Source organism: Ipomoea nil, unplaced genomic scaffold, assembly GCF_001879475.1.
Source record: "Ipomoea nil cultivar Tokyo-kokei standard unplaced genomic scaffold, Asagao_1.1 scaffold2159, whole genome shotgun sequence".
In the NCBI taxonomy this organism is placed as follows: domain Eukaryota; kingdom Viridiplantae; phylum Streptophyta; class Magnoliopsida; order Solanales; family Convolvulaceae; genus Ipomoea; species Ipomoea nil.
The window spans coordinates 2,611,410-2,625,195 of NW_017618587.1; the positions used below are offsets into that span (position 1 = coordinate 2,611,410).

At 34.5% G+C, this 13,786-nt stretch overlaps 1 protein-coding gene across 1 annotated transcript; it reads left to right on the top strand.

The window, feature by feature from the left end:
* The first annotated feature begins 8,663 nt into the window (after positions 1 to 8,663).
* LOC109149573 (THO complex subunit 5B-like) lies at positions 8,664 to 13,582 on the top strand. Its single transcript, XM_019297403.1, has 8 exons — positions 8,664 to 9,026; positions 9,513 to 9,803; positions 10,011 to 10,347; positions 10,540 to 10,877; positions 10,967 to 11,223; positions 11,602 to 12,202; positions 12,280 to 12,414; positions 13,030 to 13,582. Exons 1-8 carry the CDS (start codon positions 8,667 to 8,669, stop codon positions 13,294 to 13,296), a joined length of 2,586 nt encoding a protein of 861 aa, XP_019152948.1. The 5' UTR covers positions 8,664 to 8,666; the 3' UTR covers positions 13,297 to 13,582.
* Positions 13,583 to 13,786: the final 204 nt, after the last annotated feature.

Genomic DNA, 13,786 nt, shown 5'->3' on the forward strand with positions numbered 1-13,786 from the left:
TACTTTAAGGATATAAATGTCAATTTAATATATTAGGGGGAAAAAACACCACTTTTAGAATAATTGAAGGGGCTAATGTGCTTACCTAAATAATTGAGGGGGAAAAGTGCTATAAGTATATAACTCAGGGGGAAAAAGTGTCATTTTCCCATTTATGTTTATACTGCAGAGAGAGGGTTATAGTGGATCTGGTTACTTATTAGAATGCATAATAATATGCATAATAAAACCTGCAGACTCGGTCCAATCATTTTATAGGCCCGGGGCGTAGCAACAAAATGGGCCCTATACTAAATTAATATATATATATATTAAATTTTTTTAGGAATAAATATTTTTATAATTAAAATTTAAATTAAACAATAGAAAAATACTAATATTAAATAACTTGAAATAAGATTCTCAAGTTTTTAACAATTATACATACACATGAAAACAATTCTAGATGCATTGCTAAATCCAAAATAATCAATAGCTGCACTAGTACTTTCATAAATAAAGAATTATAGTTTATAAAAATGAATAAAACTTAATTATTGGGACCAATAAATCAAAATAGTCTAAACGTTTATAGAGAATCACATTATAATTATAATAAATAATAAATTAATTTTTAATACAAATTTGTAAAACAAAACTTAGAGCATAGCATAAAATCTTAATTATTGGGAGCAATAAATCAAAATACTCTAAACGTGATAAAAGATAGATATTCATAAATATGAAACATAATTAATTGGATAAAATAGTTCGAATAAAAAACACATAATAAATCATACATTTTCTATATTGATATCATATTATAAATATTTTTTTCTTTTAGTTAGATAAATTTCAACTTTTTATAGATTAATTTGAATATGATGACACACAATAGGACTTCTAAACTACATTGACTAGATAATTCATAGAAAAACTAAACTATCTTTTAAAATATTTTTCATAACTAAATCAAAAAATATAGCACACACACGCGCTCGCGCGAACACAAATATATATATCCAATATTCAACCATTGTGATACTAATCTAACTCTTATTTGAGAAAGATTTCACCCCAAAAATCTTTATCAAATTTTTAATAAATGACAATGTTACATACTTATATTGACTTATTTAATGTAAAGTAATTTTAAAATCAAATTCAATGAATATTATAATGATGAACATGCAATTTTTTATGGACATTATAAGGGCCAGGAAAAAACCCACCGTTAAGTAATATTTCTTGTACATTCTAAATTCTAATACTCGTCAAATTAAAATTTCAAAATATAAGTCATGATATATACATTAATACACACAAACATATATAAAAGAAGTTCTACCAAGCTATTTCAAGATTAGTCATTGCATATTTTATAAACACTCACGTTACAAATTAAAAAATACAAATTAGAAATATAAATAAATTTCATAATCACAAAGTTATAAATTAAATTAAAAAATACAAATTAGAAAAGTTAACTACATAATCATCTACAAAGAAAAGGGAGGAAAATTTTAATGTGAATAAAGGTACAACAGCCAAGATTCGATCCTTGGATCTCGAGTCAACAAACATTAAAACCTTCTAGTTCAGCTAATTGTCAATTTAGTTATTAATATTTATAATGTATTATTATATCAAACATCTAATAGTATATATAAAAAATATTTAGTGTGGGCCCCTTCCAAGCATGGGCCCTGGGCAAGGGCCCAGCCTGCCCTTGCCCAGGGCCGGGCCTGAAAACCTGAGTACAAGTGACATCTGAATATAATAAACAACGTTAGTAAAACATATACTAATATATATGGTAAAAGTAGTTTAGTACGTTAATGAGATATGAAATGATCGTAAATAATGTGAGATAGATGTGTTATTTATATTAATTCTTAAGTTGTTTATGTCACGATGACATCTTGCAAGTTGATTGATGTGGTGCTCTTATATTTGTGGCAGTGGCGGTAGCAGTTGATTGCTTAAATGACACTCCATTCATATAGTTATGGCAACTTATGTTAGCAATCCTACAAGTTTAGGCCACCTAATTCAACTAACTTAATTGTCTATCGATCTAAATCAGTAGTTATCATCTAGTAAGTAGGAATGACAATGGGTCGACCCACCCCACATTAACCTGCGACAGGTAAACTTTTTCAAAATTTATTCCAACCTAGAATTAATTATTAACTTGTAAATTTAATATTAATATGTCATAAAATTGACCTTAAACTATAAAAATTTAATTTATTATTCTAATTATTAAGTCACTTGAGTTGCCTGGTAACACTTTCACCACTTATATGAGTTTGTAGAAATATCAAATACTCTTCTAAGGGGGAGTATAAAACGAAATTTATTGCTCCTAAAAATGAATGAACAGTAAAAATACTTATTAGTCAGTGTATTTTTTAAAATTAAAATGTAATGTTTCTTATAATTACATTAAAAATATTATTTTAACTAAAAAAAAATCATGTATATCACATACAATACTTATTATTGAAAAATATATTAATTCGAATGTAAATTCATTTTTCTTTATTGAGAAAATAAAACATTTTATTGACTAAACACGTGTATTGGTTTTCCCTTTTTATTATTTATTTATTTAGTTTTGGCGCCAGAAGGGTTAGGTAGGTGGCGGGCAAGTACTGATAGCCAAACTCCCAAGGACCATTAATGATTGATTGACTTGTCGGAGAGAGAAATTGAAAGAAGACCCATCGTGGGCCCCACGGGGCCTAGCTGGACAGCCTGGATTTTTGCCGCTCTTATCGCCTCGCTTACTCCTTCGACTCTTCAAGTCCAAGCTTGTGTTTCCTGGCGGAGTGACATATTATTATTCACTTCTTCGGTTCCTAAATGTAAGGCAAATTAGACTATGAACTGCGGTACACAATGCATTGTGATTTAAGTATTAAATATGGGAAATTCTATTCACACTCCTCTTTTTACTATTTGCACCACCTATATAATAGATCGGGTGTTACTATTTGCACCCCCTTTGACTAAAATGAGGTAAAAAGTGCATTTAAAATATAAAAAGTTAAAAACTTACAATAAATACATAGGTGGTGCAAATAGCTTAATGGGTAGTCAAAATGCTATTTGCACCACCTTGTCAAACTTGCATTTAATACTTTGATAATTTAAAATTTAATTAATTAATATAAAAAAAAAAATACTCACCTTCTCCGGTGAGAAGGCAGCCCAGTGGGTCGCCTTCTCGCCAGAGAAGGCGACCCAGGCAGATTTCTACCTGGGTTGCCTTCTCCGGTGAGAAGGCAACCCACTGTGAGTTGCCTTCTCACCGGAGAAGGCAACCCAGGTAGAAATCTGCCTGGGTCGCCTTCTCACCGAAGAAGGCAGCCCAGTTGCCTTCTCCGGTGAGAAGGCACTCCTTCTCACCGGAGAAGGTGACCGGTTAACGTTTTTTTTTTTTTTTTTTTTTTTTTTTAAATCACCTCTTTGTCTTTTTTTTTTTTTTTTTTTTTTTTTTTTTTTTTTTGTCTCTTTATCTTTCTCCTCTTTATTTTAAATATCATATTTCAATACATAGATTTTATAAGTTTGTAATTTGAATACATATTTTTTTTAAGTTTATAATTTCAATACATATTTTTTAGTTAATATTGATTTTCGTGAGATGAAACCATTGGTAATTTGGACGGCAGGGAATACGACTCAAATGACTCTATATATATGTGGGGTGTGTGTGATGTATATGTCTCATACAATCTATAAGCTATGGACGGTTGGATTGAAGATTTTTTTAGCTACAATGATCAAAATCAAAGACAATTTCTTAGTTACAATGATCAAAATCAACAACATTATGAGGTAATTTAATTTTTTATTTGAATTGTTAATGAAATGTTACAATTGAACTTACGTATATTTGTTCATTGCTTTTATATATTATTTAGAAATTTAAGTTCCTTGCTTTTACATATTATTTAGAAATTTAAGTACGTATATTTATTTTTTATTAGAAAATTCATTGCTTTAATATATCAAGAGTTGTTATTTGTTTGCCTATTTAGGACGAAAATGCAATCGAACTTTATGATGACAATAGAAATAAAGATGAAGATCAAGTGAACCTAAATCTCGAGGTTGCATGCGAATGGTCTACAGAAACGGTAAAACAAAATTCATACACAAATCATAGTTCATATTGATTTATATATATGCATAGGATCTTTCTACTATATTCTTTTGTTTTAATATTATTATTAACTTGTAAGCATGTAAGCAACAACATGTTTGTATATATTGTGCTTTAATTAGTATGTATACTTAATTTTTGTGTGTTTTTTTTTTTTTAAATATGTTGGTATACATGCATGTAGTAATTCATGCCATATTATTATTATTATTATTATTATTATTATTTAGAACCAAATAAGGCAAAAAAAAAAAAAAAAGGTATAGTCATATATAATACTAGGTATAGTCATATTTTTATTATTGATACAAATATTTTTTTTTATTAGGCATTCATATCTCGCGAAGATTTAATTGAATGGGTTCAAAGTAGAGGTCGGGATCTCGGATATGTTATTGTTATTAAAAGGTCCCGGAATAAGAATAAGAGTCGTACAGTTATATTTCAGTGTGACCGTGGTGGTGCTTACGTGCCAAAAAAAATCTCATCCAAAAACACGGGTACAAGAAAAATTGATTGTCCATTCCAATTGGAGGGGAAATACATACTTGTTGATGGTTGCTGGAGGGTAAGGGTAATATGTGGAGTACATAATCATGATCCTGCGTTGCACCTTGAAGGTCACCCTTATGCAAGGCGATTATCAGGAAATGAAGTCGAATTGGTGGAAAATTTGTCAGCGATGCATGTGAAACCACGAGACATTTTAACGTATGTGAAGAGGCAAAATCCAGAAAATGTTTCCATCACAAAAACCATATACAATGCACGCCAAAAATTTCGGATGATGGAGAAAGCAAGTAAAACTCAAATGCAAATTGTTATGTCTTTTTTACATAACAATGGTTATTTGCATGAGAGTCGAACTAATATTGCAACAAATGAGTTAGAAGATCTGTTTTTTGTTCATCCTAAATCTTTGGAGAAGTGGCGTGCATTTCCACATGTATTGTTGATAGATGCGACGTATAAAACAAATAGGTACTCGATGCCCCTCGTCGAAATGGTTGGTGTAACTTCGACCAACATGACATTTTGCGTAGCGTTCGCCTTCATGCACAAAGAGAATGAGCCCACTTATACTTGGGCATTAAATTGTCTCAAAGCTACAATTGAAGGATGCATTACCCCGCGTGTTATCGTCACGGATCGAGAGTTGGCATTGATGAAAGCATGTAAAAATGTGTATCCGGATGCTAAAGGATTACTTTGTAGATGGCATATCTATAGAAGTATTTTGAGAAAGTGCAGACCATCGATACCATCCAACCATCATTGGGATTTATTCTACCAATCATGGAACACATTAGTTGAGTCTCAGTCTCATGAAGAATATTTGTCTCGTTTAGCTCAACTAAAAGCAGTTTTGGTTAACTTTCCAGGTATTATTCAATGTATATTTAATATTTTTTTAATAAGGCATATTTGTTCAACTAATGCAATTATTACTATTTTCAGGTGTTTTTGGTTATATTGATGATAATTGGCTGCAACCGTATAAAGAAATGTTTGTATCTGTTTGGACTGATCGATATCTCAATTTTGGAAATCACACTACGAACAGAGTTGAGAGTCAGCATGCCAAGTTAAAAAAGTACTTGGAGTCATCACAGTCAAATTTGGAGACATCATTGGATTATATCGACAGAGTCATTCAGTCACAAGACACAGCAATCAAATCAAGTCTTGATCAAAGTAAAATTGTCATTCGACATCGGTTCAACACTTCACACTTTCAAGAATTGCGTGGATTTGTGTCTATTCATGCACTAAATCTCATTTTTAATGAGTTTGCGAGGTCACAAGTTGGCGGGTTTACTGTTGAAAATTGTGGATGTCGGTTGCGAACAAGTTGTGGGCTTCCATGTGCACACGAGTAGGTAACATATTTTAACTGTGGTAAGCCCATCACACTTGATTCGATTGATATATTTTGGAGGAAGCTCGACTTATCATCTTCCATCTCTCTAACCAATGAGGATTTTGGTGTTGAGCATGAGCTTCATATGTTTAAGGATCAGTTCAAGAAACAATCAAGAACTGGTAAATTCAGCATATTGAGAAAGTTGAGGGAGTTGATCGCGCCATCTACAACATCAATCCGTGAGCCAGCCGTGCAATTAAATGTTCGTGGGCGTCCCAGTTCAAAAAACAAATATCTCATAAGAACTCTATCTCTCAGAAAATCTCAAGCCGAACCAAATAATATTCAGTTTCAAGAACCAGCTCGGAATAGTTGTTCAACTGCATCAAATTCAGGTAATAGACATTTTTACCATCCATATATTCTTCAACTCCCGGTTATATTCCATCCTTTCATCATGCAAGTGCAAGATGTGAGATATGACGGAAACTGTGGATTTTGAGCAGTAGCTCTATGTCTTGGTTTTAAGGAGGACGAATGGTTCAAAATTCGATCCAATTTAATCGAAGAACTAGAGTCTCACAAGATGGAATATACCAATATGTTTGGAACTCAAGGATGGTATAATGTCTATAACATGTTGAATTTTTTTGCACAAGATCGGTGTGCACCAGTTGAGCACTGGATGACTATGCCGGAGATGGGTGTACTAATTGCTTCCCGATACAATGTGATACTGCATGTTTTGAGTATGGCCGGCAGTACAACATATTTACCACTCCGATCTAGCCCCCCACCTTGGTACGAGCATGTAGCAATAGCCCTTGGTTATGTTAATAACAACCATTATGTTAAGGTAACATTGACAGGAGGGTACCCAATGCCTACTATTGCTCCACAATGGGCTTATTTTAGATATGATTGTGCAAATGCATGGATTGCTCCATATATGAATCGGATTGAAAGTTACAATGAGCATGTACGCTCTAATTGTACTCGGAAAAATGTTATATTAGATTGAAATTGAATGAATTTGTTTTTTAGTTTTTTTATTGTGATGTTAGTGTTTTTTACATTTTTTGCGATTCAAATTTAATATTATTATATGTTTATAATTAAGATAAAAAAAATATACAACAAATTTTAATTCTAAAGAATATTAAAATAATAAAATTAATTATTATTATTTTATTTAAAAATTAAACCACAAACAAAAACAAGTATTGAAAATAGAAAATTTAAAAAATATATTGAAGAAAAAGATTCATTGAAAATAGAAACAAAATTTTTTTTTATTGAAAATAAAAACTTAAATTAGACATTAAAAAAAAAAAAAAAAAAAACTAAAAGTCCCGTCACCTTCTCCGGTGAGAAGGCAGTGACTGCCTTCTCACCGGAGAAGGCAACACAGGTAGTTTCTACCTGGGTCGCCTTCTCTGGTGAGAAGGCGACCCACTGGGTTGCCTTCTCAACGGAGAAGGCAGCCCAGTTGCCTTCTCCCCGGAGAAGGCAGTCCCTGCCTTCTCACCGGAGAAGGTGACGACAAGTTTGGGTTTTTTTTTTTTTTTTTTTTAAATTAATAATTTGATTGTAAAATAAAAATAAATATAAAATAAATATTAGACTTTTGACCACATTAAATGATGGGGTGTAAATAGCATTTTTTAGTTAGCACCACCTATAAAGTGGTTTGACCTATTGGGTGTTGCTATTTGCACCCCCTTTGACTAAAATGGGATAAAAAGTGCATTGAAAATATAAAAAGTTAAAAACTTACAATAAATACATAGGTGGTGCAAATAGCTTAATGGGTGGTCAAAATGCTATTTGCACCACCATGTCAAACTTGCATTTAATACTTTGATAATTTAAAATTTAATTTATTTATAAAAAAAAAATACTCACCTTCTCCGGTGAGAAGGCAGCCCAGTGGGTCGCCTTCTCGCCGGAGAAGGCGACCCAGGCAGATTTCTACCTGGGTTGCCTTCTCCGGTGAGAAGGCAATCTGCCTGGGTCGCCTTCTCCGGTGAGAAGGCGACCCACTGGGCTGCCTTCTCACCGGAGAAGGTGACGGGACTTTTTGTTTTTTTTTTTTAATTAATAATTTGATTGTAAAATAAAAATAAATATAAAATAAATATTAGACTTTTGACCACATTAAATGATGGGGTGTAAATAGCATTTTTTTAGTTAGCACCACCTATAAAGTGGTTTGACCTATTATATAGGTGGTGCAAATAGTAAAAAGGGGGGTGTGAATAGAATTTCCCATATTCACTGCAGTTTTATTTCAACACAATTATATTATTATTTTGATATAATTACAATTTTGGTGGATAATATACACTCAAATATGTAAAATTATTATTCAATTTTATTTTATATACACTACAGTTTGATTTTAACATAATTACTGTTTCATTTCAATTTAATAAGACAGTGTCAATTTAGATAAACTATAATGTCTGTCGTTTTGGGCTATGGTCTACAAATGTAATGGTAATGTCAAAGACTTGAGTAACTAGGCTTACATATGGTAAGCCTAACGAAGCAGTCTTATACATGAATAGGTAAAATTATAGTCAAATAATTCGGCCCAAATATTTCGCAGAGCCCAACCCAAGTTTCTAATACGGTATGGGCTTGGGGATGCAAAGTATATTCATTGAAAATGAGGGGAAAGTGAAAAAAAATATAGAGAGCACTAGAGCAGCTGTCGATTTGAAGTGCTTAAGATTCTCAGGTCTCGAAGGAGGAGGAGGAGGAGGAGATCGAGGCGGCGAGAGAGCTGCGCCGTCGGAGAAGATGGACACTACGATGGGCGAGCCAGGCGAAATACTGCCGGAGCGGAAGCCGGAGAAGTCTCCGTACGAAGTTCTTCGGCAGAGCAAAGCTTCGGTGGAGGAGATCGTTTCAAAGATGCTCTCAGTGAAGAAGGAAGGCACGCAAAAATCCGAGCTCCGAGAGCTCGCGACTCAGATTTTTCTCAACTTCGTTACTCTCCGCCAGGTCACTTTCGCCCTTCGCATTTCGCATTTCTTTTGTATATGCTTCTTTGAGTTATGGTGAAGTAGGTATATTACTTAGCTAAAGCTGTGTCTATGTCGATTCTAATATGGCGTGGCTCATTAATTTATTTATTCTATAAAAATGGATGGCTCAAAGTGAAAATTGAGGACAGTGGACGGTTGATACCACAAGTGATTGAAATTTAGTGATTAAATTTAATTTTAAGTGGTAATTAGGTTTCTATGTAAGTATGTTGAACAATTATGAAAGGTGTTTCTGGTATAATCTGTTGACCTAGTTGAATTTGTTTCTATTGTAGAGAATGGTAATGTGTGTGTTTGTATTAAAAGTTTCTTCCATGCATGAATTTATGTCATTGCTTCTAAATTGTGGTCTAGCTTTTAGCTTACAAAGCCATTAAACGTTTGCCTCAATCAAAGCCAGTCGGCTGACTTTTTTGCATATGTATTACTCTGTATCTTACAGGCAAACCGTTCCATATTGCTTGAGGAAGATCGAATAAAAGCAGAAACAGAGCGTGCAAAAGCACCAGTGGACTTCACAACACTGCAGCTTCACAACTTAATGTATGAAAAAAGTCACTATTTGAAAGCTATAAAAGCTTGCAAAGATTTCAAGTCAAAGTATCCTGATATTGAACTTGTTCCTGAGGAAGAGTTCTTTAGAGATGCACCAGAGGAGATTAAAAGTTCTGTGATATCAAATGACAGTACACACAATTTGATGCTCAAGAGACTCAACTATGAACTACACCAGGTAAACCATGCCCCTGTCTGTCCACTTCATAAAATTTTTGAATCTCTTCCTGGTTAAACTTCTGTTATGCTATTAGACATTGGAGCTGGCAACTTTTGAAGGTACCTAGATTTTGGATGAATTGCCATTGATGGTAATTCAAAGCTGAATTATGAATTATGAATTATGAATTATGACTTAAGAGTGCTTAACTATTTGATGTGCCAGCGCAAAGAACTATGTGAACTGCGTGAGAAACTGGAACAGCAAAAGAAGACACTTCAGGGGATCATAGCTAACAGAAAAAAATTCTTGTTGAGCCTCCCATCACATCTGAAGTCACTTAAGAAAGCATCCTTGCCAGTTCAGAATCAACTAGGAGTTCAGCACACAAAGAAATTAAAGCAACTGCATTCTGCAGAATTGCTTCCCCCGCCTCTCTATGTTATATATTCACAGTTACTGGCCCAGAAAGAAGCCTTTGAAGAGAATATAGAGATGGAGATTATTGGGAGTGTGAAAGATGCTCAAGCTGTTGCCCGCCAGCAAGCAACTAAAGACACTGGTAAATATAAATTTCATAAGTGATTATGGTGGTTTATTTGTCAAATGCATATATGGGAAACATCCCTTGGATTTTTTGTTTATATTTATTTTTTTAGAGTTAGTTTCTTCCCTATTTAGTTGTATGTAATATATATCAGATGGGCTAGTTCTTCTACTTAGTTTAAGTTCTATTGGATTGTTTGTTTTGCAGCTAAGACTACCAGTGTAGATAGTTCCAAGTTAGATGAGGATGTGCCTGACGAGGAAGATGATGGGCAAAGGAGAAGAAAACGTCCTAGGAAGGTTCCAAGCAAGGATAGTTTAGACCACTCAGGAATATATCAAGCGCACCCTCTTAAAGTCGTCCTTCATGTTCATGATGATGAGACTCCTTATTCAACAGCCATAAAACTTGTAACTCTTAAATTTGAATACTTGATGAAGTTGAATGTGGTATGTGTTGGAGTGGATGGTTCACAAGAGGATATGGGCAATGACATTTTATGCAATTTGTTTCCTGATGATACTGGCCTAGAGCTTCCTCATCAGGTTTCTTCTTGAGATGTTCAAAGTACCTTTAATTTCATGACTTTTTGTCATTTCCTTAACACTTAAAATTTTTCTTGTGTATTCCACAGTCAGCCAAAATGATTGGCAATGCAGTTGAATTTGATGAAACAAGAACTTTGCGGCCTTACAAGTGGGCCCAGCATCTTGCAGGGATTGATTTTTTGCCAGAGGTGTCACCATTGCTAGGTGGCTCTGAAAGCTCAAATGAAGAAACAGCTAAGCAGTCTACTGTTATATCTGGTCTGTCACTGTATCGTCAGCAGAATCGATTGCAAACAGTTGTGCAAAGAATTCGTGCTAGAAAAAAGGCTCGGCTGGCTCTTGCGTGAGTCACTGCACTGTATGTTTAGAATCATGGATCCTAATTATATAAATAGCTAAGAAGAGGCAGATTTGTTGTTGAAATTAGGTGGTCTCATATGCTTTTTTCACCAGTTTGTGGAATATGTTGTGAAACTGAAATTAGAAAGTACCCTATTAAGTGTTTTGATTTCTCTGGCAGTTTCATCATATGTTTTTGTTTTTTACAGTCCTTTTTGTTCAAAGTCATAAAATGTCTCCTGTCTAATAGTTTTTAAATTGAGGCTACGCGGGTTTTCATTTCTAACATTTTGTTCTCTCATTCAGTTGGCACTCAAGGATCTCAAGTAGATCTAGTGGAATATTTGTAGAATATTTAAAGTTATATTCAACTGACTTACAGGGAGCAGTTTGATTCTCTAATGAAGTTGGAATGGCCAGTTCTCGCCTGTAAAAGTGTGCCATGGACCTCACATAACCCTCGTTGCAGTTTGCATGGCTGGTCATCTCTTGGTTCAGCATGCAATGAAGCATCGTCAGTTCCTGCTGTGGATGCAGAAAAGGTCCAGGGTCCTGATGTTACAATGGAGGTAAGATCTGATACTTCAAAGGAAGAGGTTGAAAACACAAGAGAGGATGGGGAACTTCCGTCCTTAACTTTGGCCACTGCTGGAGTAAGTGATGCTAATCCCACACCAACTAAAGGAACTAATTCTGATCGTTCCAGAAAGCTTGGTTTCATTTCAAAGTGTGCCATATCTCCCCTTAACAAGGGGAAGTCTCCAAGTTTTAAGAAACACGAGGAGGATGTGGACCTTATAATGGAATATGATAGTGAACTGGATGAACCAGCTCAAGTTGAACAGGACACTGATAACATGCCTGGAAGTACAGTGCCTTATGTAGATGACAAGTCATGGGCTGATTGCAGGGTTGAGGACTATATTCTTGTCTTAACTAGAAAGACTCATGATGGTGAAAAGACCATGAGATTAGAAGCCCAGGTAGAATCTTACAAATATTGTGTTTTAGTTTTTCCTTTTCATTTGTTGGCTTAAATTTTGGGCAATTCTTGTGGCAGGTTAAAATTAGCAAGGAGTATCCTCTTAGGCCACCTCTTCTTAGACTGAGACTTTATGCTTCACATCATGAAGAGAGCTATTGCGAGGTAGATTACTCTGAGTGGTATAATGAACTCCGTGCCATGGAGGCAGAGGTAAGCAACCTTAAACTTTGGTAATAAATATAGCTGTGTGCTGCGTAATGTAAAGTGGTTATTTTTTCAACATATCTATTCACTAATCAGAGAAACTAAAGCTTAACACTGCCCTTTCAACCCCGGCCCCGGCCCTGGCCCTGTTCTATCTGGCTGGTTCTAACCCATTGACACCATAGGAAAGCTTGCAAAACAATAACACACCGAATTTTTAATCTTAAGTAAGACAAAAAGAATCCGTCCAAGATCTTAGCAAGCATGATGCATATGTGCAGATGCAATATTCTGTGGTGAGTATATGCTTTGCTTGTGTTGTATTATCCTGGTTTTTTTCTCACTATCTGGTTGAATGGATATAGGTGAGACATTTTTTTTACCAGCGTTTGTGAGGGTTTCTAACCCTTCTTTCACTTACCAATAACCTAGGACTTTAGTTTTCTTCTGTAGATTGAGTTCCTTTTTTGTTTTTTTTTTTTTTGTTTTTTTTTTTTTTTTTGTTTTTTGGGTCAAGTGCTACTTGTTGACTTCTTGTGATATTCATTGATTTCAAATTTTCAATTATTTTGGATAGCTCTCTTCCATAAGATAACACCGAGTTGATTATGTGTTCTGCAGGTAAATGTTCACATAATGAAAACAATTACCCCAGACCAAGAAAATAACATCTTAGCTCATCAAGTCCATTGTCTTGGTATGCTGTTTGACTTTTATGTGGATGACAGGGCAACCTGCTCTGAGAAAAGAATGAGTACATCTGTGATTGATGTTGGTCTGTGCAAACCTATCGGTGGTCAGCTTGTTGCCAGATCTTTCCGAGGTAGGGACCGAAGAAAAATGATCTCATGGAAAGACAATATATGCACACCTGGCTATCCTTATTAGGATATGCTTTCAGGTCGAAGGACAGAATGCCAGCAGCTCTAAGTAGCTTTCGAGTTACACCGGTAAACATGAATAGCAATACTCTCAATATTTCTATATTGTATCATGCATTGCTGGTTTGTTTTTGTCTGTGATTAGTATAATGTAGTCTTTCTGTGCTGTATTATGCGTAGCGGTATCCAATCAGTATCATATCAGGTTGTGTAAGTTCATTATATCGGATTGACTTTAAAGCCATTATCGGGATTGTATTTGAATATATAGATGAACTGTTTTTGTTGGTTAACATCTTGTACAGCCCAGCAACCATGTGCTGACCTAACTACATCAAGAGTGCTTGCTGATGCTAAGCAAGTTTTTGAGAATGCTTTTAAACTCAGAAAAGCTGGTAACTATTTAGCCTGTCAACATAGGAAAAACTAAACCCAGAAAAGCTGGTAACTATTTAGCCTGTCAACATAAGGAAAAACTAAACCCAGAAAAGCTGGTA

Excerpts from the sequence above, each read along its gene's own strand:
- LOC109149573 (XM_019297403.1), top strand. The coding sequence starts at position 8,667 with ATGCAAAGTATATTCATTGAAAATGAGGGGAAAGTGAAAAAAAATATA. Across the intron at positions 9,804-10,010 it reads TCAACTATGAACTACACCAG|CGCAAAGAACTATGTGAACT; the intron begins GTAAACCATGCC and ends TTGATGTGCCAG. Across the intron at positions 11,224-11,601 it reads AAGGCTCGGCTGGCTCTTGC|GGAGCAGTTTGATTCTCTAA; the intron begins GTGAGTCACTGC and ends ACTGACTTACAG.